Here is a 24,348-nt window from a genome sequence, read left to right on the forward strand (position 1 = left end):
CTGTGTGCAGACTAGCAAATTATTTAAGACCTATATTAGACTCAACAAATAGAATCATAATGTACAGCATCTCTGTGACCCTGAAGTTGTTTTTCTGCTGATTATTGAGTTTTGCTGATTAATATTAAAATAACAGTTATACAGGGGACTGCATCACAGGCTCTATCTCTCCTTTATGCTTTTTTTGGCCAGCATGACATGATTATAGAACAGCCTGCTATTGGCTGACAGACACTCACAGAGGGTAACAATATGGCGGTTAGCCTAGCGGCCCTAATTCTGATACTGGTATCAAAATCAGAACAACCCTAGATTTAAGCTTTTGTTGTACGGGTTCATTGAAACAGCATGGCCAAAAACAATAAACTCTAATTCCCAAAAGTTGGGATGTAGTGTAAAATGCAAATAAAAACAGTTCAAAAAGATCTGCGAACACCTTCTCAATCTTTTTAAATGTCACTAAGCATTATGTTATTTTTTTCCTCTGCTGTTCGGTGTACTACACTTGGTAATATTCTGTGTTTGATTTTGTGTCATGCTTAATCTGCTTTTAACTGGACTCTGACTATTTACATGAACTCAAATTGGAAATCCAGTCAGCTCTTTAGAATTAGAACAGCTTTTTCACAACCGTCAGGAAACTACTGACTGACATTTTTTTTTAACTGCTGAATGAGGGAAAAGTGGAAATGTATGAACTGGAATTGTACTGGAGCACAGTCTAAAGTAAAACACAATAAAGACATTTAAGCTGCCAAGATTGCTTTTAAGATGTCATCAGAGGGCAGGAAATCAAATCTTGTCTCCGGTTGTTAGGATAAAGGGTAAAAGCTCAGCTAAAGTTATTCTATAAGAAGTGTGCTCATGAAAAGAGCCTGCTCAGACTTTGGTTTTAATCTTCGTATATATGTTACCTACATGAATAAAACACTAGAGTCTCATAAAATTTTCATTCAGCCCAGACCTGTGGGCCTGTTTTTCCACTATAAACTGACGTGTGCTTGATGGCCCAATCACAACCCATAATTTCAAGGCAACACATCAGTCTGTGTTTCAAACATGCTCCTATCATGAGATTAGCAGACATCCAGTTGTGGTCAGACTGAAACTGTGGTGGTCAGCAGATCATTTGTGGGGAAAAAAAAAAGTATGAATGTCATTATTCTGGATGGTGAATGGATGCCGCTGTAGAAGGAGCTGGAGTCATTAATTTATGTTCCTGTCAGCCAACACAAAGGGGATGTCAGCGGGAACAATAACATGAAGTAACAGAGTCTCCTATTACACTTTCCAGTGAAATCAAGCATGCAGTCCTCTCAAAACTGCCAAAATCTAAAGCCGACCCTGGTCCAAATGACCTATAGAAGCCAAGTTCTCCAGAGAAATATGACTGCTCCTCTGGCCTCTGTGTCATTGTGTTATACAAGTTGTTGCTTAAAACTGATGCTCATGGTTTTTCCATTATCGAGATCTTTGGCATCTGATATCTTCATTTATGCTGAACACTAGCAAACACTTTGACTGTGATGATGATGAAGATTTCTCTTGGGGGTTGCATGTAAGATCTGAGGGCTGCTTCACATGCCATGCACTCAAGCTGTGGTCAAACTCAGCTCACAATGTGCACTCAATCACTCTCTCTCATCTGTCTTTCAATCTCTATTAAGCTTTCTGAAAAAGCAGGCATGACAGGAAATAGAGAAAATGCCTCCAAATAATCATGGCTGGCAAAGATGCAGTGCCAGTCCTGATGGTTGCAGGACGGCCACACACTAGACGATTTTTAAATCTTATACGATTTTAAAACCATGGGAGACCACAGACATGAGGAGAGTTTCAAACGATTTTTCATCTTTAATCTTCTGAACGCACATACTAGATGACTCAGCCAGATTTTCAGGTCACTGGAGACCACACACCTGCCGACCTGCCTACAACCTCACGTGATCACGTGACTTCAGAAAAAACAAACAAACATGGATGTCTGTTGATACTGTCCTGCTGTCCCTCCACAACAGATTGCCCTGGCATGTGTTACAGGTGCAGCAAAATCATACAAGGCAAAGACTCAGGCTGTAATCCTGGCTAGAATTAAGGTACAGTTGTGTTTATCATTGTGAGCGGTGAAGGTACGTATGATCCGTCTGGTGATGCCACCCAGTGTGCTCGCTCTCATTGGTTGCTGTAGGTACTCCGTCAGCAGCACTACAACCTAGAATTTTAAATATCAAACATGTTTGATATTTATGATGCAGGGTCTGGGATGCTACAACATGATTTGGAGGAGTAAATTAATTGTGTTGACACCACACACATGCAGAGTATTCAGACAAATAAACATTTGCGACAAGGCTCAAGTCAGGATACGCCCCCACAATCGTCAGGGGAAGCAAATCTTGCCTAAAATTGGGCTTAAAATCTTGTAGTGTGTGGCCAGCCTTAAACAGTCATAGTTTAAAGTCGAGGTTTTCAACCATTTCAGCCCATGACCCCCAAAATAAAGGTGTCAGAGACCGGGGACCCCCACTGTACATGAAGGTGGTTGAACACAGTCATGCATATTCAAGAATAGTCATGTGCAGACAAGGCTGTCCACTAGGGAGGAAAATGGCCCAGCCAAACTGAGGGCCAGCAAAATCATGGTCCACTGTAAAGTTAAGCTGTGGTATTTTATATTTAACCTGCATCATAACCACTCTCATCAAAGAAAAAAATATAAATCCTTTTGTTAAAAACTGAATGAAAATACATTAAAAATAGCTAAAATGGGTTAATAATGGCAAAAATGGTGGGAAAGTTGGTGAAATTAGCTTTGAAAAATAACAGGAATGGGTTATAAATGTCCAAAATTGGATGAAAGTGGCAAAATAACCAACACAAAAGGCAAAAATTGGGTAAATTGGCAAAAATAGGTATATTAAGTGGTAATAGAGGATTTAAAAGTGGCTGAAATGGTGTTGCAGTGGCAAAAATAGGTGGAAAATTGGTGAAATGGGATGAAAATTGATATAAACTGGCAAAAATGGGTTAGTTTGGGCATAGGTAGTCAGAAACTGGCAAAAATGGGCATATCAAACAGTGAAATGTGTCTTAAAAAGTGGTAAAAGGGTTAAATGGGGCAAAAAAGAGTCAACAGAGCCAACGATAGGCAGAGAGCGGCCGATTTGGTTTGGAAGTGTCAAAAAAGGCAGAAAAAGTGGTGGAAAGAGTTTTAAACTGACAAAAAAATGGGTTTTAAGGTGCAAAAATGTGTTAAAGTTAGTAAAATTGGTTGGGAAAAGTGATACAAATGGGTTGACATTTGGCAAAATTGGTGTAAAGTGGCAACAGTGTAAATCCAACATGTTCTTTGGTTTTTAAGGCACCTGGAGACCCCCTCTCAGTGTCTCGGGACCCCCAATGGGGTCCTGACCCCAATGTTGAGAACCCCTGGTTTAAAGCACTGTTTATTTGGATTGATTACTGATGTTATGTGATATTTATTACACTTATTTAAAGACGAAAGATAAAACAACGTCGGAAAAGTTCAATCAATGTAATTTTTAGAGATAGAGCTCAATCTTAAATGACAGACAACGCGAGACCATGGAACAGTGCTTGTGTTTTGAAATTGTTATTGTAATTCCTACTCCTGCACTTTAAAATGGGATCTAGCTCTAATTCTTAATTGTTGTTTGTTTTAACATATTGTTTATCATCTGTCTCTTGAAAATGTATTAGGAAAGGAAATGGCATGTGCTGCTGACCTCTTGGCCAGGTCACCCTTGTGAAAAAGATCTCGATCTCAGTGGGTTTTATCTTGTTGAATAAAGGTTAAATAAATAAATAATCCCAGAGGATCAGCAACTGATCCTTATCAGAGAATTTCATCAAAAATAAATGATTGCTAATTATGCCTGAGGATGCAGAAATGTTACAGTATCATTATAGCCGCAATAGTGTGATGCAGTGGATCCCAAAGGGGGCTGGGTCATAACAGCGAGGGGCCGCACCAAGTCCAGGCTAAGCAGCACCAGCTGACTACTTCAGCCCTGTAGAAGAGAAGAAGTTTACTGAAGCCTCCTTGGATTCAACAATATTATTTCAGTACAAGTCCAAGACATTCTCAGCAATTTTAATCGGAGCAGAAAAGGAGTAGTAGTAGTAGCTAGGCACAAGAGCCTTTGCCATACTGTTTCCCTCTGCTTTATCCTGCCAGTGGGAGGATGTTGCTAAAGGTGGATGCATCTACAATACAAAATCAAATCATAGCTGGACATTGAAGATGAACTGAAAGAGGCAGACTCACAGCTGCACCTGGGATGCAAAATAATCTGTAGCACCAAATAAGCCTGATCAGTCACTGAAATTATTGCAGGACTGGGTGTATTCATCCTAATCTAATGCATACATTTCCAATCAGCAGGAAGACAAAACCAGGTCATTTCATTCAATCAGCAATAATTTGCATATATCCATATACAGCTGGCAGCTGGAAAAACAAAACTAAATCATTTACATTCTGTACATTCCTTGGCATGTTCTCTCAATAACATGCTACACTGCTGAATCTTCAAGTCAAATCAACTATGTCTTTACTGTTTCTCCCTTTTCATCTTCTACAGGAGTATAGTCCACGGTTTCACACTCTAGCAGCTCATAGAAAGTCTCCCTTGGATCTTTCTGACATTGGATAGTAACTAATAATCAAATCTGCTATGGCAAAAATGAATAGGAATTTTATTTACCATTTACTTTAATTCCAGAACAAAACTTTTTAGCACTCAAATAAACATGAAACTGGTATTATGATATTAAATAGAAACGTTTTAATCAAAGTAAACAAAGCACTATTGTTGAATTCTATTTATGTGTTAGCACACAGTTTACAGCAGGGGGGTCAAACTAGTCCTGAGGGCTGGACTATTTTTAGCAACATCAATATGAAACAAACATTCTAAAGAAAACACCAAACACTGGTAAATAGGAGGCTGGATTATTTATCATTTTTATTCTATATTAATAAATCAATGAGCACTACCTGACAATAAAAGGTAACTATACACTTTAGGAAGAGGGGTAATTTGTTTAGATGTTAAGGTTTTCAGCATCCACTGATGATGAATTTTGTGATTAATAGTTAATCACCTCACTAATAGTTTAAGCATATTTTTATGTTTTTAAATTTTTAAAGGTTGTTATTGTCAAGTATTTTATTTTTATTAATTTTTCTATTCTATGTACAGCACATTGAAGTGCTGATCTGAGTCCTTATTGATACCATGATGGAAAGACAAAATAAGGGCAAAGCTAAGACTGCAAGTGGTCTTAGCTGAGTAGTGCTTGAGTTAAAAAGCTATTATTCAGTCTGTCACATCTATTGTATATCCCTCAATTATTAACACATATTCACAACTGTATCTCATCAGAAACTACATTTACCAATTTTTATGTGATATTTGAACACATCATTACATATAGAATACAGTCGTCTAATTTACTGAGGTTACCTGAACACATCATATTTTCCCTCCTCAGCTCATAAAATTTGCTAATTCACGTCAATTTTGCCAATTCCACCGCAGATTTCTACACTGGATTAATATTGTTAACAAACAGGACTGTCTCAAACTTTTGGAGCACTTTTCAGCATTTATCTGAGCAGCTGAAGAAGAAAACTGTCCTGAAGCAGCTGAACAGAGTGGTATGACCATGGCTTGATCCTGTGTTGTTGTTAGCGTGTTTGCTTACATTAGCAAAGATGTGCTTTGCCTGAAGGTGGAACTTAAGACTCGTTGTGCTTCAGTGTAAAGACAGTTCATCACTGCAGCATGTACCCACAATTTTGGTTTTATCTTAACTAATATTCTCCAGCTTTTTAAAAAGAAAATTGGCATTAAGCAGACCTGGGTCTGTCTCCTCACTCATCACTGCTAGCTGTGTCTGACCCTTTCACCTCTTCACCCCCATGCACATAAACATCCACGTTGGAGGACTACGGGAGGAAGTTGTGGTCAAACTTAGTCATATGATTAAACTGCGTTATTATTTCGTTATGTTAACAGCCCTAACTAGTATACATTAAGTACTGTTGTTTAAGGTATAAAAACAGGCACATGATCTGATCTGAACGGTTCCCCTGACAGTTGTATCTACCACTGACATCACTGCATGCACCATGAACTATGCCAATCTCCTTTTTAGCGCTGCTCCTTGACTAAACAAGTTCAACACCCAGTACATATGTTCTGAGTATGCAGTAGGCAGTAGCTAGTGATTCTGTACTCAGCATTTTGCCACTGTAACAAAATTCAAGAAATTCTCAGTGCTAACTGGCATTTTAATCTGGTTAAACACATGCATACTGGAGGGTTTATAGGTCTTCTTTGTAATCAGTGTACATGCTAGTGGTGGATGTGACATCACTCCAGCAGAGTAAACTAAACAGTACCAGGTGCTCCACTCAGAAGCAGCCATGCATGGGGGCAATGGGTAAGGATGTACCCTTAGTTTTACAGTTAGCTCTCACATAATTAACTCTGTGTGGACTCGGCAGTTTGGGAACAGTAAGCCTGCAGCTGATGACTCCTCGGAACGCTTTTAGCAGAGTTGGGGGCTGGGTGAGTTGAACAGACATGGAAAAATTGTGATTAGTGGATACATGAATGGTCTGAGTTTAGATAGTTACAAGAGCTTTGGCTGAAAATGACATCACCCATACCGACTTGGTCAAGCCAAACTCTAGTGTTACATACTGCAGACAGACCACCCTGTCCCAGAGATTGACAGTTTAGGCTACTGCAACTTTATATACAAACTTCACATTGGAGGAACATGACTGGTCAGTAGAGCGTGAGTATAACTGGCCTGAATATTTGCTTTGAGACACGCACAGCACCAAATTTGGCATCAGATTTACATCAAATGAAACAGTGTGTGAATTTTTTTTAGGAAAAATCCACAAAGAGAGGAGGATTTCACATTACAGATTCTTGGTCCAAGAAACACTACAGTGAAATATCTGCATGATAATATTCTATTTATTTTGGAGAGCTGAGGTTTTTGTGGCTAAATAATCAAGGAGACGTCTCAATTTTCCAACTAATGTGCTGTGATGTAATGACAAGCTGCAGCAAGACTAGCTGAGGGAGGAATAATCCCATAAAGACATTAGAAATATCATATTCAAAAGTAAATACCATAATTATGATTAATAGAAATGATGATGAAGTGCAGTCATTAGACGAACATCTCTGTGAACATACACACACTGAAACCACATTTTGTGTGTCTGGGTGCCTCTCGTGATGAATGCAAGGCTGCTTCCATTTCATAATTTATCTGAGAGTAGAGGCTTTGTAATCCTACCATGCAATAACACACGCCGGTTTACTCTGGGATTAATTTCTCTCCTCTAATGAAGATTTTAGTCTCAGCTGTAAGTATGATGAAGCTGTGAAACTGCATGCAGACACATGTATAAAGTGCAGTTCAAAACTACACTTCCCTGTTTATTTTCGCTGATTTTCCCCCACGTCTATCAAAGCTGAGTGAAGAGTCTATAACTCACTACAGTCAGGGAAAGTCATCGAATTAAGACAGACTGTTTAGACAATATTAAACAGACACACTTATTGTCAGACAAGTTAAAGGGATATTTCAGTATTATCTTAAGATACATTTTGGCCTTTATTCAGAGTGGAGCAAAGTGGATAGAGGTGAAAATAGGGGGGAGATACATGTGGAGAGGGAGCTACAGGCCGGGCCACCCCACCTACATAGGGTGGGACCTGATTGCAATTTCAATATATTTGAGGTTAAATTGTAAAAGGGGGCTGCATGGCAATGCAGGGGTTAGTGCTGTTGCCTCACAGCAAGATGGTCCCTGGTCCCTGCTTCCTGGCTTCCCTTGCTCAGGGCCTTTCTGTGCCCACATGGGTTCTCTCTGGGTACTCCGGCTTCCTCCCACCACCAAAAAAAAACATGCTCATTAGGTTAACTGGTGACACTAAATTGGCCGTAGGTGTGAGTGTGAGCGTGCCTCGTTGTATGTCTCTATAGTTGACTGGCGGCTAGTCCGGGGTGTACCCCGCCTCTCACCCAATGACAGCTGGGATAGGTTCCAGCAACCCCAATGGGATAAGCGGTATAGAAAATGGATGGATGGATGGATTGTATAAGGTATAAGGCAATAATAGTGGTGGAGGGGTTTTGTTTGGTAACACATGACCACAAAAGGAGAAAATTTAAAATGGAGAAAAGATTTTTTACGAGTTATTTCTCAAGCGTTGTTAAAATAAAAACACATTTAGTATTTCACAGTTTTTATACCATTTGGTTTCTGGTGTCCCTTTGTGTCTCCAATTGGGGCACATATGAGCAGGCACCCATACTAAGAGGATGTAGCCCTGAACGCACTGATCACAGGATGGATTTCTTGTCTTTTCTTCACTGTTTGGTGTGTGTCTTCCTCTACTCTCTCTCCTCATTTTTTCCTGCCTTTCTTCAGCTATCCTATCTAAATAAAAAGTTAAAAAGGCTCATAAAATAATCTTAGAGAAAATCAAATGCATCTAGATACTTGTTCTTACCATTATGTAATCATAAATTAATTGAACCATAGTAAGGCTGTTGGAACAAATTTCGGGGGTTTGAATATAATTCGAGTATTTAAAAACCTATTCATATTCGAAAGCTGAAGTTACTGTTCGAGCGTGTTTTTAAAATATTTTTGCTGTTTATAATCAAAGCTCTGGCCTCTCTCCTTGGCTTCTACTTCACCCATATGTAGGAACCAAATGTTTCGTCACATCACACATGACATGATGAACAATAAAGTTTTCACATCAAAACACAGAGGTGCAGCAATGGCTGCCATTGGGGATGTTTATGGCCAAGGTGGTGCACACGCTGGTGGTGATTTGGCAAGTGAGGCTTCGCTACATCAAGAGATGCTGATGTACAAGAGTAAAACAGCGATACCCACAGACAGTCACACGCTGTCGTGGTGGAAAACGTTCTGGTCCAGGTATGCTCTTCTGTCCCACTGGCACGCCATTACCTGTGCATCCTGGGCACTTCCATCAGGGCAGAGAGGATTTTCTCCACGGCTGGGACAATAGTGAACAAAAAATGCTCTGCTCTCGATTCAGAAAATGTGGATCGCCTTGTGCTTTTAGGTAAAAACATGTAGGGACAAGATAGTATCAACATTTTAAAATGTTTTGTTCATTATAAACATGATGTCATCACCACTGTAAGTGGCGCAATTTAATTTATTTTTGTTTGACATTTAATTTCTAACCCATTTGTTTGTTTAAACTTGACCATCAGTACCAAAATACCTGTTAAAGGACTCTAAATGGTGCAGGCGGCTGTTTGCACTAAAAAAGTACGGAAAAATAAACATTAAATACTTTTGCTCATTATTTCTTTATTGCAATCTGTAATGTAATATTGGAGGGTCCTCTAGTGCAGTGGTTTTCAACATTTTTTCAGCGATGTACCCCCAATAAAAAACGTTCTTAGCCAAGTTCCTCCTAAACAGTGCAACGCTTTTTTAGCCAAAAAGAAAGACATCCGGCTGTGACAGCCACATGATTTATCAAACTCTGTAACTGAGTAATACTTTCAGATTATGAATAATAGATTTTTTTCAAGCATTATAAATGTTAGAAATATATGACTAAATTCATGGCAGATCTTCTCATCACATGTGGGTATTCAAACTAACATAGTGAAAACAGCAAGTGGACAGGCATAAAAGCATCTAAAACCATCAGTGTGTAAAACACTGCTCAGCTGCAGCCATCTCTCTGGAACCATTTTGAAATAAAAACAGAGAACTAGAAGGAACTAGAAAGACCTAAAAACCTATAAACATCAACTCCGTTATAAAAAGACAGCTTAGTGCTTAGTGCCCCTAAAGATCTCTTCTTAAACTGAAATTGTTAACTTGGTTATAGATCAACATTTCCTCACAAAAATAAATCATGAACCTGTTTATGACTGAAGTGATTGTGAATACAGTGACTGACAGGTATGTGCCAGTGTTGGTCAAACGATCCTGCCATGGGGGAGACTCAGGGGGTTTTAGGGTCCTTTTATCTAAAACAAAATGCAAACTCTATAAACTTAAGATCCTTACAATCCAGATGCATTTTTTTCATGGAATTTATTCACACAAAATATTTATTTGTCAAACCTGTAGCAAGTCAATGCACACTTCCTACAACATAATTTGACAGCGTGAAATTGCAGTGGATATTTTTTAAAAGTTTTGATCCAACTGGCACACATCAAAACACTCGCTGGTGTCTAGTTTTAGTGCAGACAGAGGACAAAAACATCCTCCTCTCTAACATCACCTGTCATCTTTTCATATCTGTCTGTATCAGTGCCTGTGGTTTTTGTCTTAAGTAGCCTGGTAGACAGGGAGACAGGCAGCAGGAGGCCCGACATGTCCATATGAACGTACAGTGCTTAACAAATTTATTAGACCACCCTAACCCTCACCAACATAAGGTTTATGCCACAGCTGCCCTAAATTGACAGCATTGTTAATTACCAAAATCATTTTTTTTATGTTTCTGCAATGGTTGATACACCAATATGTAGAAGCTCTTTAACCCAAATGATATTTTTAATGCTAAAATATAATTATTATTGTTATCCATGAATTTTCAAATTTACTGATTAACAAAAAAACTGAACAAATAGTAAAGCACATCCATATTTCTTGATTAATATGTCAAATTTTAGTTATTTACTTGCATTCCTGAACAGAAAAATTAGTTTAAGTAGTTGAATGTTATGCTTGATTTATTTCTGACTTCTCAAAGAAGCCCAGTGAGCCAGCTCAAATTTGGGTGAATTCAGTTGGAAATCCCTCATTCCTGTTCAAAATGGTAAAACATGGAGAGCTGACTGAAAATGAAAGAGTCCGCATTAAAGCACTTCATGATGCTGGATGGTCTTTGAGACAAATACGACAGGTGGTCTACTAAATTTGTTAAGCACTGTAAATGCACTACTCACACAGCTGGAGCTGTTTCTAAACTAACAGGACTTTAGTCCAATGAAATATTTAACAACACAGTCTTGTCTGACCTCAGATACACAACTTATAGATGCTCCGGATCAATCAGCTCACTGACATTACTCCTCTGACCAGTCTGTGACACAAACAGGTGAACCAGTTGGTGCGCTGTGGAGGAGTTAACAGTAACAGCGAACCTCAGCTGCGCCTATTACTATTACTGATAATATTTGAATGAATGAAATTAAATGAATGAAAAGTCGGTCCCTCCTCTTACAAACTTGGCTGACGCAGTGTAAGATGCAGTGAAACTAAACGGCTCTGACTTCCTGGCTGTGCGTAAAAGTGCTGTGCTATGCATGGAGTCGAGGACAGAGAGGGAGAAATCTCCTTTTACCTTCCAGTTCAATATCTCTCACTGTTTATCAGAGGACAGGAGAAAACACACCATAGACATTCACAGCACGAATGTGATTCTATGTGCATGATACACTTGCAAAATCATGTCGCTCTTGACGTGCATAGAAAGGCGCTACTTTTCTTAAATAGACTACATATATTTTAAAATCTCACGTACCCCCTGGAGTGTCTTCATGTACCCCTATTTGAGAACCACTGCTCTAGTGGACAAATGTGTAACTACATGGTGATTAAAGCAACTTTACATACATATTAAAAGAACATGTGCATAAATATTTAAATATAATTTAAAATATGTAAAAATAATAAATTAAATTCAAATGGGACTGTAGATAAAAACTGACAGCCCCGACATTAGATAGAAAAAGCCCTATAGATAGATTGGAGAAATGTTACCCAGACTGTTAAGTCTAGATTTCTGCTTCAACATCAGAATTTAGCATAAACAATATAAAAGTCTACCAGACAACCAGCAACCAGCAAGGAAATAAAGACCATAAATGTTCTCCAGGAAATCATAATGCCACCGTAAAGCTGATCCTACAGAAAAAAATGTACTACTTCAGTGATGACCTAAGTATTCTATCCTATTAGACTTTGTGGGAAAATGTGCCATACTAAGAGAACAGATTTTAAAATTATGGTGGGCAGTGTTTTTGGATGGGTCACAGTTGCCTTTACAAATAAACTCTAACCAGTTTATTTAATTGGACATTTTGCATGTGAAGATCTTCCCCTCAGACATAAAAGAGTAACCACATTAAAAGTGTCTGGCAAAGGCTGTCACTGTCAAGGAAGCATTAAAAAACTGTGAATTTACTTTTAGAGGCTTGATGTGAGCTAACAGCATGCTGCAGCATGTAAAAGGATACTTATCTCATTATCACGCTGAGTCAGCATCTCCTTTAATTTGGTTACTTCTGCTGCACTGTGGGCGATGTTGTGAATTTCTTCTCTTTTCCTGATGACTGTTGCTCCGGATGATTCTTTACTATCACCGGGTTTATCTCCTCCACCTTGTGTCTCCATAATCATACACTGCAGACACAAAAGACCATAAGTAGATTTAAAAACGTAATGTTGTATTTCGAGTACAGATGGAATAAAAGGCATGCTTTCAAGCACACAATAATGCAAAGATGATTTTGTTTCTTTTTTGTGGCCGTCACAGTAAATCAGGTGGTTTCACAACATGTAATAATTGTTTTTCTGAACTTCCCTCCAGTGACATTGTGCAATTAAGAGAATATGTTGTGGAATCTCCCCTAAAGACAAAATAAATTCTCTTTTTCCTCTGTCTGAATATAACTTAAGTTTTCATGATAATCCAGGTTTAAGGACAGGTGGTTAACAGATTGGAGGTTTTTCCCCTCATGAAGAAGCTACAATACAAGAGAAGGGACATGAAATATGTGGGGGGATTAGGCTGATTGCAGACAGATTTACAACCACAGTGAACCACGGTAAGGTCTAGGAAAATACCTTTCTAAAACACCTTTGCAGTTTGACGACTTACATGCTGTACATTAGAACTGCATCACAATGAAACTGTAACTTTCTGTTTATGACTTCAACATGGTTTAAAGAAGGCTTGGGGCGTCTGCAGGAGCAACTCTTGATAACCTCATTATCCTCAGGAGTATTTTCGTCCCGTTTCTTTATCCATTGATTAATTATGAAAGATGCTATCTACGGATTTGAATTCAACCCATCAGCAGATACAAAGAATACTTAGATATGCTTGAAGGGAAGAAAACAATTTACTGTAAATACAGTATGTGATGTTCTGCTAGTGTTAACTTACTACAACATTACTTAACAGCAGCCTTAATGACACCATATAGCTCGTAATGTTAACACAATCTAATGTTGACTTTGTGAAAGATGAGTAGGCTGGCAGCAAGAGATTGTGGATCTTTTTAAAACTCTTCCCTCCACTCTCCATCAAGACTCTATTCTGATTATAAAATAGATTAATACAATTAAAATTGAATTAAATTAAATTAAAATTTAAAAAAACACATGTAGTCTGTAAGAGAATGATTCAGAGAGGATAGTTCAGTTCTCAGTTCCCTTAAAATCAATTTCTTTAGCTTATTGTAGTCAGTCGTGTTTGAACAAAGTTGAAAGACTGGCCTCTTCTTCAGCCCTTTTAAATAAGCTTGATCTCAGTTGAATTGATTTTAATTTATCAATACCAAATTTCTGTTTTTCACATTTCTTTTTAAATAAACCTAAATAATATAAGTTAAAATCAGCTATGTTGAATATACATTTTTGTGTAGGGCATTTTAGGACTAAAACATTAAAGCATATTTACTGTATGTGAAAGAATTTAAAATATTTTGAAATAAAATTTAAACAAGAGGTTTCACAAATGTCTGTGCAGCGGTTTTTGGGTTAATCAGTTGTGCAACTCCTCATCAGACCTCATTAGTTTGTAGATCATCATGGTCTGGTTCATTCTCATGATTCTTTGCTGCTGTAGATTTCAAACATGACTTCTTCTGTCAGTGGAGCTCGGCTGAATATATCCGGGTTATTTACTTTGCAAATTCTTTAGGAGCCCTTGTTCTCATACACAACTTAACAATTGCACGTAACATTGCACCTTTCTCCTAATGAGATGGAAAACAACAACAAATGACCAAGTGTCTAGACGGTCTAAAGCCAGGCTGTGGGAAATACACAGAGTGGGGAAAAGTTGTAGTAAAAATGTTTTGGTTTTTTTTCCCCTCCAGTCAAAGCATCGATATTTAGGTTTACAAAATCTATCTTAACAGATAACTGATGGATCTGAGGATATGTTCTCTTAAACACAGAAACAGAAAGAGCAAACTTTAAGCATTAGAGCGTTTTCACATAAGAACAATAATTTAGTACCTTGCCCTGGCACATTTGATTCTCCCTATCTCCTCCCTTGCTGGTCTGTTTTCACATTAACATGATTCTGTGCCTGAGCACACTGGCATGTATATTCTGTCGGACACAGTAGATGGTTCCATGCAAATAGATGGTTTGCAAAACCTACCAACGGGAAAGAAGGCATGAAAAGGCCCAAAAATAAATCTTTAAAAGAAAAAAAAGGACAAGATAAACATCTCAATGCTCTGGATGTTAGAAATGTTGTTTTTAAACTCTGTAAAGAACTGAGAATTGTTTTGTGAATGAAAGATGCTCTAAAAATAACTTTGTGTTCTGCCAGTTCACTTGTACAGTGAAGAAATGATAATCTTGTCACTGAAAAAGAGCCAAAAGTCAAACCAAAAGGCCAAAATGCACTGACAAGGTGGAAAAACTGGGTTCATGGGAAGACATGCGTGCAAATGGTGTACAGTGGAGCAGTGGTTCTCAACACTGGGGTTGGGACCCCCTTGGGGTTCATGAGAAACTGAGAGGGGGTCGCCAGATGCCTTAAAAAATTTGGAATATTTTTTAAATGATATCAAACTGTATATTTCAGCCATTCAAATGAAAATTTATGCATGAAATTAGTTTAAATGAAAAAAATAAAGTTTTATCAGTAGCATCCTAAATAACTGCTTCCTCATTTGGGAGCTGAAAAGCGTGTCAAAACGTTGTGGGTTTTTTATATTGAAAATATCTATTATAGCTGCTGTTTAACCACTTACCCTGCACAATTTTGCCACTATCATTGGCAACTTTTCCCCAATTGCTGCTCAGTCTGGACTCTTTTTTGCCACTTTTTACCCACGTTTGCCACTTTACACCAATTTTGCCTGATTTTAACCAGTTTTCATCACTTTTTTCCCACAAATTTTAACACACGCAATTGACCAGTCCAGGGTGTACCCCGCCTCTTGCCCAATGACAGCTGGGATAGGCTCCAGCTCCCCCACGACAACTGATGGAATAAGCGGTATAGAGAATGGATGGATGGATTTTAACACATTGTTTACATGTTTTTTTTTGTCAATTTTTACCTGTTGTTGCTTCTGTTGACCCATTATTAGGACTACTAGCCCCTTTAAACCACTTCTGACACCAATTTTTGCCCATTTTAACCACGTTTCACTATTTGTGATGCCCATTTTTGCCAGTTTAACCAATTTCTGCCAATTTTTCCTTATTTTTCAACCTCAATTTAACCCATTTTTGCCAGTTCCAACCACTTTTTTACACTTTTGAATCCCATTTCCATTTCCACCTGTTTTTGCCACTTTAACCCATTATTGCTATTCTTTTCTTATTTTTGCCACTTCTAACCAATTTTTGCTACTTTAAAAATCCCATTTCACCACCAATTTTGGCTATTTTTAACCCAGTTTAGCAATTAAAACCCACTTTAATTCCGATTTTAAGAAAATGGGTTTACATTTTTAAGAATGCTATACTAGTGCATCTCAAAAAAATTAGAATATCATGAAAAAGGTTCAATATGTTTTGTCACTTGTTTCTGAAAGTGAAAACCATATATTATATAGACTTGTTACACATAAAGTGAAGTATTTCAAGCCTTTATTTCTTGAAGTGTTGATGATTATGGCTTACTGATAAGAAAACCCAAAATTCAGTGTCTCAAAAAATTAGAATATTCAATAAGAGCAATAAAAAAAGGATATTTTCAACAGAAATGTCAGACTTCTGAAAAGTATATTCATTTCTATGCCTTCAATACTTGGTTGGGCCCCCTTTTGCATGAATTACTGCATCAATGTGGCGTAGCATGGAGGCGATCAGCCTGTGCACTTTTCAGGTGTAACGGAAGCCCAGGTTGCTTTGATAGTGGCCTTCAGGTCATCTGCATTGTTGCGTCTGGTGTCTCTCATCTTCCTCTTGACAATACCTCAAAGATTCTCTATGGGGTTCATTCAAGGTCCCAGAGTCTGGAGGAAGAGTGGAGAGGCACAGAATCCAAGTTGCTTGAAGTCCAGTGTGAAGTTTCCACAGTCAGTGATGATTTGGGCTGCCATGACATCTGCTGGTGTTGGTCCACTGTGTTTTCTGAAGTCCACAGTCAACCCAGCCATCTACCAGGACATTTTGGAGCACTTCATGATTCCTTCTGCTGACAAGCTTTATGGAGATGCTGATTTCATTTTCCAGCAGGACTTGGCACCTGCCCACAATGCCAAAGGTACCAAATGCTGGTTCAATGACCATGGTGTTTCTGTGCTTGATTGGCCAGCAAAGTGGCCTGACCTGAACCTCAGAGAGAATCTATGGGGTATTGTCAAGAGGAAGATGAGAGACACCAGACTCAACAATGCAGATGACCTGAAGGCCGCTATCAAAGCAACCTGGGCTTCCATTACACCTGAGCAGTGCACAGGCTGATCGCCTCCATGCCACGCCGCATTGATGCAGTAATTCATGCAAAAGGAGGTCCAACCAAGTATTGAAGGCATAGAAATGAACATACTTTTCAGAAGCCTGACACTTCTGTTGAAAATATCCTTTTTTATTGCACTTTTGGAATATTCTAATTTTTTGAGACACTGAATTTTGGGTTTTCTTATCTGTAAGCCATAATCATCAATGTTTCAAGAAATAAAGGCTTGAAATACTTCACTTTATGTGTAACAAGTCTATATAATATATGGGTTTCACTTTCAGAAACAAGTGACAAAAAATATTTAACTTTTTCATGATATTCTAAGTTTTTGAGATGCGCTAGTATACTAAGGCACAAATGAACAAAAAAGATATTTGGGACATTTGTTGTTTTGATAAGAGTGGTTATCATTCAGGTAAATTTATGGATATCACAGCTTAACTTAAACAAGGGCCCCAAGTTTGAATGGGTCCCAGAAAGCTCCCCCTTTATGAGCGGCATTGCCTGCATATGACTATTCTTTAACAATGGCTGTGTTCAACCACCTTGAGGCACAGTGTGGGTCCCCGGTCTCTGGCACCTTTATTTTGGGGATCACGAGCTGAAAAGGTTGAGAATCACTGCAGTGGAGGACTGGCGTCGATACATTACCTTCAGCAGAGAGAAACAGTGCTGGATTTTTCGCATGTCTGCTCCTAATGACAGTGTCACGTCTGGGTCAGGGTCGTCCAGAAAGGCTCTGACTAACTCTTCCAACCTAAACACAGAGACACAGGCACATGCTCAGAGTATTACTCATAACGCACCAAAGCTTAAGCCAACACCCCATTCCCAGTTAGCATCCTTCTCCCCACACTCAAAGAGTTAAGATCTATATTTGAGGACTGCTTCTAATGTTTAAAACTCGGCTCTGGTCAAAGCAAACTATTTACTCTAACGAGTGCTCCAGCTCCTCCGAGTCAGCCTGTTGATAAACTATAATTGAACGTTAGTCCAAACATTGGTTCTTCAAGCCCTGGATTAGACCCCGGAAAAGACCAGAAGGCAACAGTCCAGACGGATCCAATGTAGACACGCCAGCGTGCCGTTTATATTTTCCACTGTAACGTGTTCGGAGCAGAAACACGTTAAGTTTACACGACAAAGGATTTCAAACAAATGCAGCGGTCTTGTTTCAGGACTCTGCAAGACATCAGTGGCTTTTAGTGATACAAAGTTTGATTTTGGAGAATGCCCTTCAGTGACAAATTCTGTTGTCTTTCAAATAGAAGAATTTTATAGTTTCTAAATATTTTGGTTCAAGGTGCAAGGTGATATGTTTTGTAAAAAATGTATCAAACAGGCTTTATATTCAGAAAAACAAATTTAAATTGAAAGCAGGTTTTATGGCTAAGAAACAGCACTAAAATATCTGGATATACTGTGTGTGCAGTTGGAAGTGAGACAAACAAATTATGCGGGATGTGTGCAATCAGTCAGCGCCAGGGATGAGTCGGCACACAAACCAGAGCTACAAAAAAGTCAGCATGTCCAGGAAGTGTGGTCAAAAAAGACATCATTAAAGGCTCTCTGTGTGAGTTTGACCACAGACTGAAGGGAAATCAAGGATAATAATCAGAGTAGAGGGGAAATAATAAAAAATAAGTAGGACTGAGGGGGCAGAGGAGCTGTAAATACATCAGCACTGCATGGCAATGAGCCGAGTCCTCCACGGATGAAACCTCTGGCCTGATCTCTGGCTCTGACTGACTTGATCTTTCTGCCAATTAAGGGAAAAAACAAAATAAAGCAGCTCTAGTTTAAGCAGCGCATTGGGAAACTCCATTAGATCTGGTTAGGCCTCAGTGAATGAGGCTTCATCTCCCCTCATCCAACAACATAAGTTATGTCGGCACTTTACGCTCACCCCAAATACTTGTTCCTCATAAAATATATCTGCTCAGGAATCTGTGGGTTTTCAGTGTTACATATACAAAAACAAGAACCCAAAAACACAGTCTGCTCTTTTAACATCCTATGAAACAACCCACCACTGTTACACGTCTGCACTGTCCTGAGATGACTGCCTCACTAAGGTCACATCAATACACTTACAGAAATGTTGTCCAACCATTGTAAGAACTCCTACTCGGTCCTTTAGGATTTTTTTGATTTAAATCAGGATTTGGACGAAGCTTGTTCACTCCCTTCATCTGTTACCTGTAAATCTGAGGATGGAATTATTTGCCAGAATACAGCCCATTCAGAAAACATTCAGACCCCCTCCAAATTCTTTTTTAATTTTGTTATGTTACAGCCAGATGCTACACATAAAAAAAAATTCTGATTAATCTACACTCAGTACCCCACCATGACACAGTGAAAACAACATTTTTAAACATTTTAACAATTGAACATGGTATGGTCCAAATGATCAGAGTTGGGTCTACAATTTTCATTAAAAAAAAAAAAAAAAAAAATTCAATGTCACACTGACATTAGACCCTTTGCAAGAATGCTCGAAACTTAGCTCAGTTTCCTACGATTCCCCTGGATGTTTGCTGAGATGTTTCTACACCTTGATTGGGCTGCTGTTAAATAAAGTGATTGGACACATCTCTCTATAGGGGCTTCACAGCTGACAATGCACTTCAGAGGAAAAACCAAGCCATGAGGTTAAAGGAACTGCCTACAGAACTCAGAGTCAGGAAGGCACAGATCAGGGGAAAGCTACATAAAAAAGTTCTGCTGCATACTCCTAAGAGCTAACCTGACACGCCAGATATATTTTTTTCACACATCCATCTGCAAAACCACTCAGACAGCGTTTGGGAAAGGGCAGAGCTTATGAAAGAAAATCTCGGAGGGTGATTAGATGAATGTTCTGTCTGTCACGTCTTTACGGGCCAATCAGAGCAACAAAACACGTGATGTCATAGTCCCAAACCGATGTGTGCTGCTACTGAGAACTCCATAGAGAACTGCATAACACTAACCATGGCAACTGTAGACATGTCAGTACACGACTTTTGTCGTTTTTGAAAAGAAAATGACTCACTGCTGTTCTTTGTTCTTCTTTTAGCGAAGAAATGTTGTCAAGTTCTGATAAAAATTAAACTTTAGCAGCATACATGCTAATGTCTTCCGCCATAACTGCACTGGCCTCTTCTCGTTGCTTGCTTACGTCACAACTCCGTCGCGACTTCGTCGCTGATTGGTCCTATCACTTTCTAACTGGGCCCAAACGGTTCAGATGGGAGCTTTGCAAGGTGAACTGGCCAGTGAGAAAAATGGAAATAGGCAAATCCATCAGCTTTGCAAAGTTCCTAAGAGTACTGTGGACTGCATAATTCTCAAAAGGAAGAATTAGGTACAACCAGGACTCTTTTAAGAGCTGGTCGTCCAGCCAAACTGATCGATCGGGGGAGAAGGGCCTTAGTAAGAGAAGGGACCAAGAACCTGATGGTCACTCTGACTGAGTTCAGAGATCCTGTGTGGAGATGAGACAAAGTTCCAACCAGCCCTTCACCGATTTGGGCTTATGGCAGAGTGCCTAGATGGAAGCTCTCCTCAGTGTAAAAACACATTTAAAAAAAAATCAGGAGAAGTGGGAGAAGCCTGGGCTAAATTTCAAGCAGTTTTGCAAAGTCTGAATACTTGTGTCAGTGAGATTTTTCATTTTCACTTTGTCATGATGGGGTATAACTTAACACACCTGATGGATTTGTTTCACATATGCATCTGGTAAACCTTCCACAAACAGCGTTTGGGAAAGAGCAAAGCCTTTGAAAAAGAACTCGGAGGATGACTGGATGGACGTTCTGTCTGTCACATCTTTACTGGCCAACCAGAGCAACAAAACACGTGACGTCATAGCCCCTGCCGAGGCTAAACTCCATAGAGAGCTGCATAACACTAACCATGGCAACTGTAGAAATGTCAGCACACGATTTTTGTTGTTTTTGAAAATACGTTGTCATTTTGAATGGTCCTGTCACTCTCTAACCGGGCCTAAACTGTTCAGATGGGAGCTTTGCAAGATGGATTCGCCAGTAAGAACCATGGAAACGGGCAAATCCATCTGGTTTGCAAGGTTAGAACAAAGCCCTGTTAAACTAAACAATCAAGGAAGCAGGAAGCGGGCTGCTAAAATCTCCACAGACCCCTCACACCCTGGACACAATCTGTTTAGAATCCTCCCCTCAGGCCAGCGTTACAGAGCACTGTACGCCAAAACCACCCACCACAAAGTCAGTTTCTTCCCTTGGGCTGTCGCTCTGACGAACTCTGGGTGGTCACAGAGTTAGACCATAACCTGAACAATAACAACAACTCTGCACTATTGTATATACTCAATGAACATACTCCAGTAACATTGAATATATGTGCTCTTACTTTCAGTTTACAATTTCTCTTTGCTTCTTAAAGCCTAATTTATGTTAATGCCTAATTTATGTTGTATATATGTATATATCTTTGTTTCACTTATTTAAGTTCTGTTTGTTTTTTTTTGTACAAGAGAGCAAAAGTTACTGGAGTCAAATTCCCTGTATGTGCACACATACTTGGCCAATAAAGCTGATTCTGATATTACTGTATTAATATATATGGCCTATTTCAAATCTGGGTTTTCTGTGTGTTTAGTGGCTATTTTGTTATCACACCTTGTTCTAACAGCATGTGAAAGACAGTTATGTCACATTGCACAACACCACATGCTTGCTGTCCACGCTGCATTCGTTAACTCTTATTCTCTGCCCAGTAAATTTATGTTTTCCCTTGTAAATAGTTTGGCATCAAGTACGGCTTTAATTTTGAATGTAGAGAAACCAAAGTGTGGTGCCTCTAACAAACAACACTGTTTGGGCTAACAGCAGTGAGCCAACTAATTTTGCCCTTGTGTTGACACAAGTTAGATCACAACAGAGTTCAATCATAGATATGGATAATATCTGAGCACAGTTATCAGCACTTTGTAAAACAAGTTAAAAAGCTTTGTTGAGTGAAGAAGATGAAAGAAAACCATGAAAATATTTCTGTCAGACAATCCTAACACCTTGTCATCATCTTTTTTCCTTGTTTGTCTCAAAGCAAGCAACAGTGAGGATAATAGGAACAGGACAACAGACTTGAACAATGGCATTGCACTGCAACATACATTGTACCACAATTTTATATATAATACACAAATTCATCTTTATTCCTTTAATCCTGCATGACCGTTTCCATCGTGTTCAGCAAAGTCCCCAATATGCAGTTTCTGTGCAGCTGTCTTGCTCTTGTAGCACCATCTGTTTTTGCCATATGGAGTTTGCACATCTACTAGCCATTGTAGGGAAGTTGAGCTCTCAGTCTGTGGTGCTTAGGAATGTTGTGAGACAGCCCAGTGTGCTCTGCCCTCTTTAGTCTGATACTTGTCATTAGGGATGTTCTGATACCAAGGTGTCGGGTATACTGATCCGATACCAGTGTGAACTGTCAGGACTGAATGTGCAGACTAGTAAATTATATTAGACCTATATTTGACTCAACACATAGAATCATAATGTACAGCATCTCTGTGACCCTAAAGTTGTTTTTTTGATGATTGAGTTTTACTCCTAAATATTAAAAGACCAATAATACAGGGGGCTGCATCACAGGCTCTCTCTATCTCTATCTATATATTGTGCTCTATCCAGGCAGCATGACGTGATTATAGAACAGCCTGCAACCGACTGACAGACCCTCACAAAGAGTATACAACATGGCAGTTAGCATTCGCGTTAGCATTCAAGCTACCGGTAATAAACCATTGTAATTTGGTTAAAATAGATAAAAAGACTTTTAATGTCATGTTTATTGGTGTGGATCTAATAATTAAAGTCACACGAGTTCCAGGCTCGCTGAAAATGCTGCCACTAAGGATTCAAAAGTATCAATAGCGTCAATGGGAAAGCACAACAGCTAGCTTCAAGAGGAAAAGCAAGTAAGAGGCAACGATTTATGGTTCAAAAGTTATTTAACTTTTGATAAACTGTGTCACTTCTTGTTGTTTACAACAGCGGAGGTCTGGAAGTCATTTCAACGATCACATTCAGAGAAAAACTGTCACGCAGACACCATTCTTTACTGCTGCAGTGGTTCCTTTGCTTCTTATTTGCTGCTATAAAACAGTAGCCCGTGCATGACATGCTTTCTGGCAGTGAAGAAGAATTGGCTTCCGGTTTATAGCGCTAACACTTAGCATGGCTAAATGAAGCAAAATATAAAGCTAAACTAAACAGTATTGGATCGGTGCATAAACTCCTGTACTCGCTGATACCAATACCTGCATTTTAAGCAGTATCAGACGTATTTCTGACACTGCTATCAGAATCGGAACAACCCTACTTGTCATTAGTGAGAAGTGTTTTGAGTCAAACCAAATGCATAGTTAGAACTTAATGGGGGAGAAAAGCAGTTAAAAAGTGCCACTGAACTTTGCCAGTCTTCATGACTTATCATTACAATAACAACAAAGACTGAATACTAAAGATCTTGACAACCTTAAGCTAGTCTTTATATAATGAAAGCACTCAGCAGATGATTTTGATCAATCTGGACATGTTCAGGCTATTCTAGGAAGAAAAGGAACGCAAATCTGATAAGAGATATTCAAATCATGATATGCAATACTTAATGGATGGAAGGAACAAGGAATAAAGTAGAAAGAAGGTGGCATACTGTTGTCTCTCTTCCACAGCCAGCTGGTCATTTCTCTGCTCTCCTGTTACCATTTCAAGCTCTTCCTTCAGAGACTGGATCTCTCTCTTCAAACGGGCTATTAGCTGAAACACAAAGAAAAAGCAGGGTTAACGGTCACACACAATGTAAGAGTTCACTTCAACATATTTTCACACTCTAAAGTACAACAAAAATATTACATATACACACAGACAGAGGCCATTCTCCAACTGCCAACTGATGAGACAATCCTTCTGAAAATGGTCTTGCGGCTTATCTTCCTGATGCGTTCTGAGGACAGACTTAAGTGATTCCAGATGACTGAATGCTCCAGCGAGAAAACACAGGAAGCCAAATATATATATAAAAAAAAATTGCATTAGACAGCTACAGTGGCAAAAAAGAACACATAAAACCCTTTGCTGCTGTCTGTCTACACGTGTTTGGTTAAGGCCTGGCACACTGGGCCAACAGGCAGGTTGCCGATAATAACCACTGTCCGTGACTGGCTACGGTATTTATAAAAAAGCATATTATATCACCACATCCAGACATAGTTTCTTAAAGACAGACTGAGATAGCAATCTCAGTGAAAACAAAAACACTTACAGCAGGCATGTCTATTAATTTCAGAAACTCTCAGAGAAGACCCAAAGTTTTAAAACAGCTTGAAGCATCATCCCACAGAGATCTGATACAAGTTGGTTCTCTTAAACCTGCTTTCACTGAGTTTGTTCTCTTAAACCTGCTTTCACTTAGTTTGTTCTCTTGAACCTGCTTTCACTGAGTTTGTTCTCTTGAACCTGCTTTCACTGAGTTTGTTCTCTTAAATCTGCTTTCACTGAGTTTGTTCTCTTGAACCTGCTTTCACTGAGTTTGTTCTCTTGAACCTGCTTTCACTGAGTTTGTTCTCTTGAACCTGCTTTCACTG

The 24,348-nt window shown here is 39.0% G+C and overlaps 1 protein-coding gene across 1 annotated transcript in view; it reads right to left on the reverse strand.

The window, feature by feature from the left end:
• The window catches only part of kif6 (kinesin family member 6), a 162,741-nt gene that overhangs the window by 73,383 nt on the left and 65,010 nt on the right, over window positions 1-24,348 (reverse strand). Inside the window, exons 11-13 of the mRNA XM_041812237.1 lie at window positions 23,418-23,521; window positions 17,385-17,490; window positions 12,310-12,475 (exon numbers count right to left, since the gene is read on the reverse strand). Of these exons, the coding sequence (XP_041668171.1) occupies window positions 12,310-12,475; window positions 17,385-17,490; window positions 23,418-23,521 (376 nt within the window). The remainder of the gene's footprint in view (window positions 1-12,309; window positions 12,476-17,384; window positions 17,491-23,417; window positions 23,522-24,348) is intronic.

The sequence above is a fragment of the Cheilinus undulatus genome, linkage group 18 (assembly GCF_018320785.1).
Source record: "Cheilinus undulatus linkage group 18, ASM1832078v1, whole genome shotgun sequence".
Classification (NCBI taxonomy): domain Eukaryota; kingdom Metazoa; phylum Chordata; class Actinopteri; order Labriformes; family Labridae; genus Cheilinus; species Cheilinus undulatus.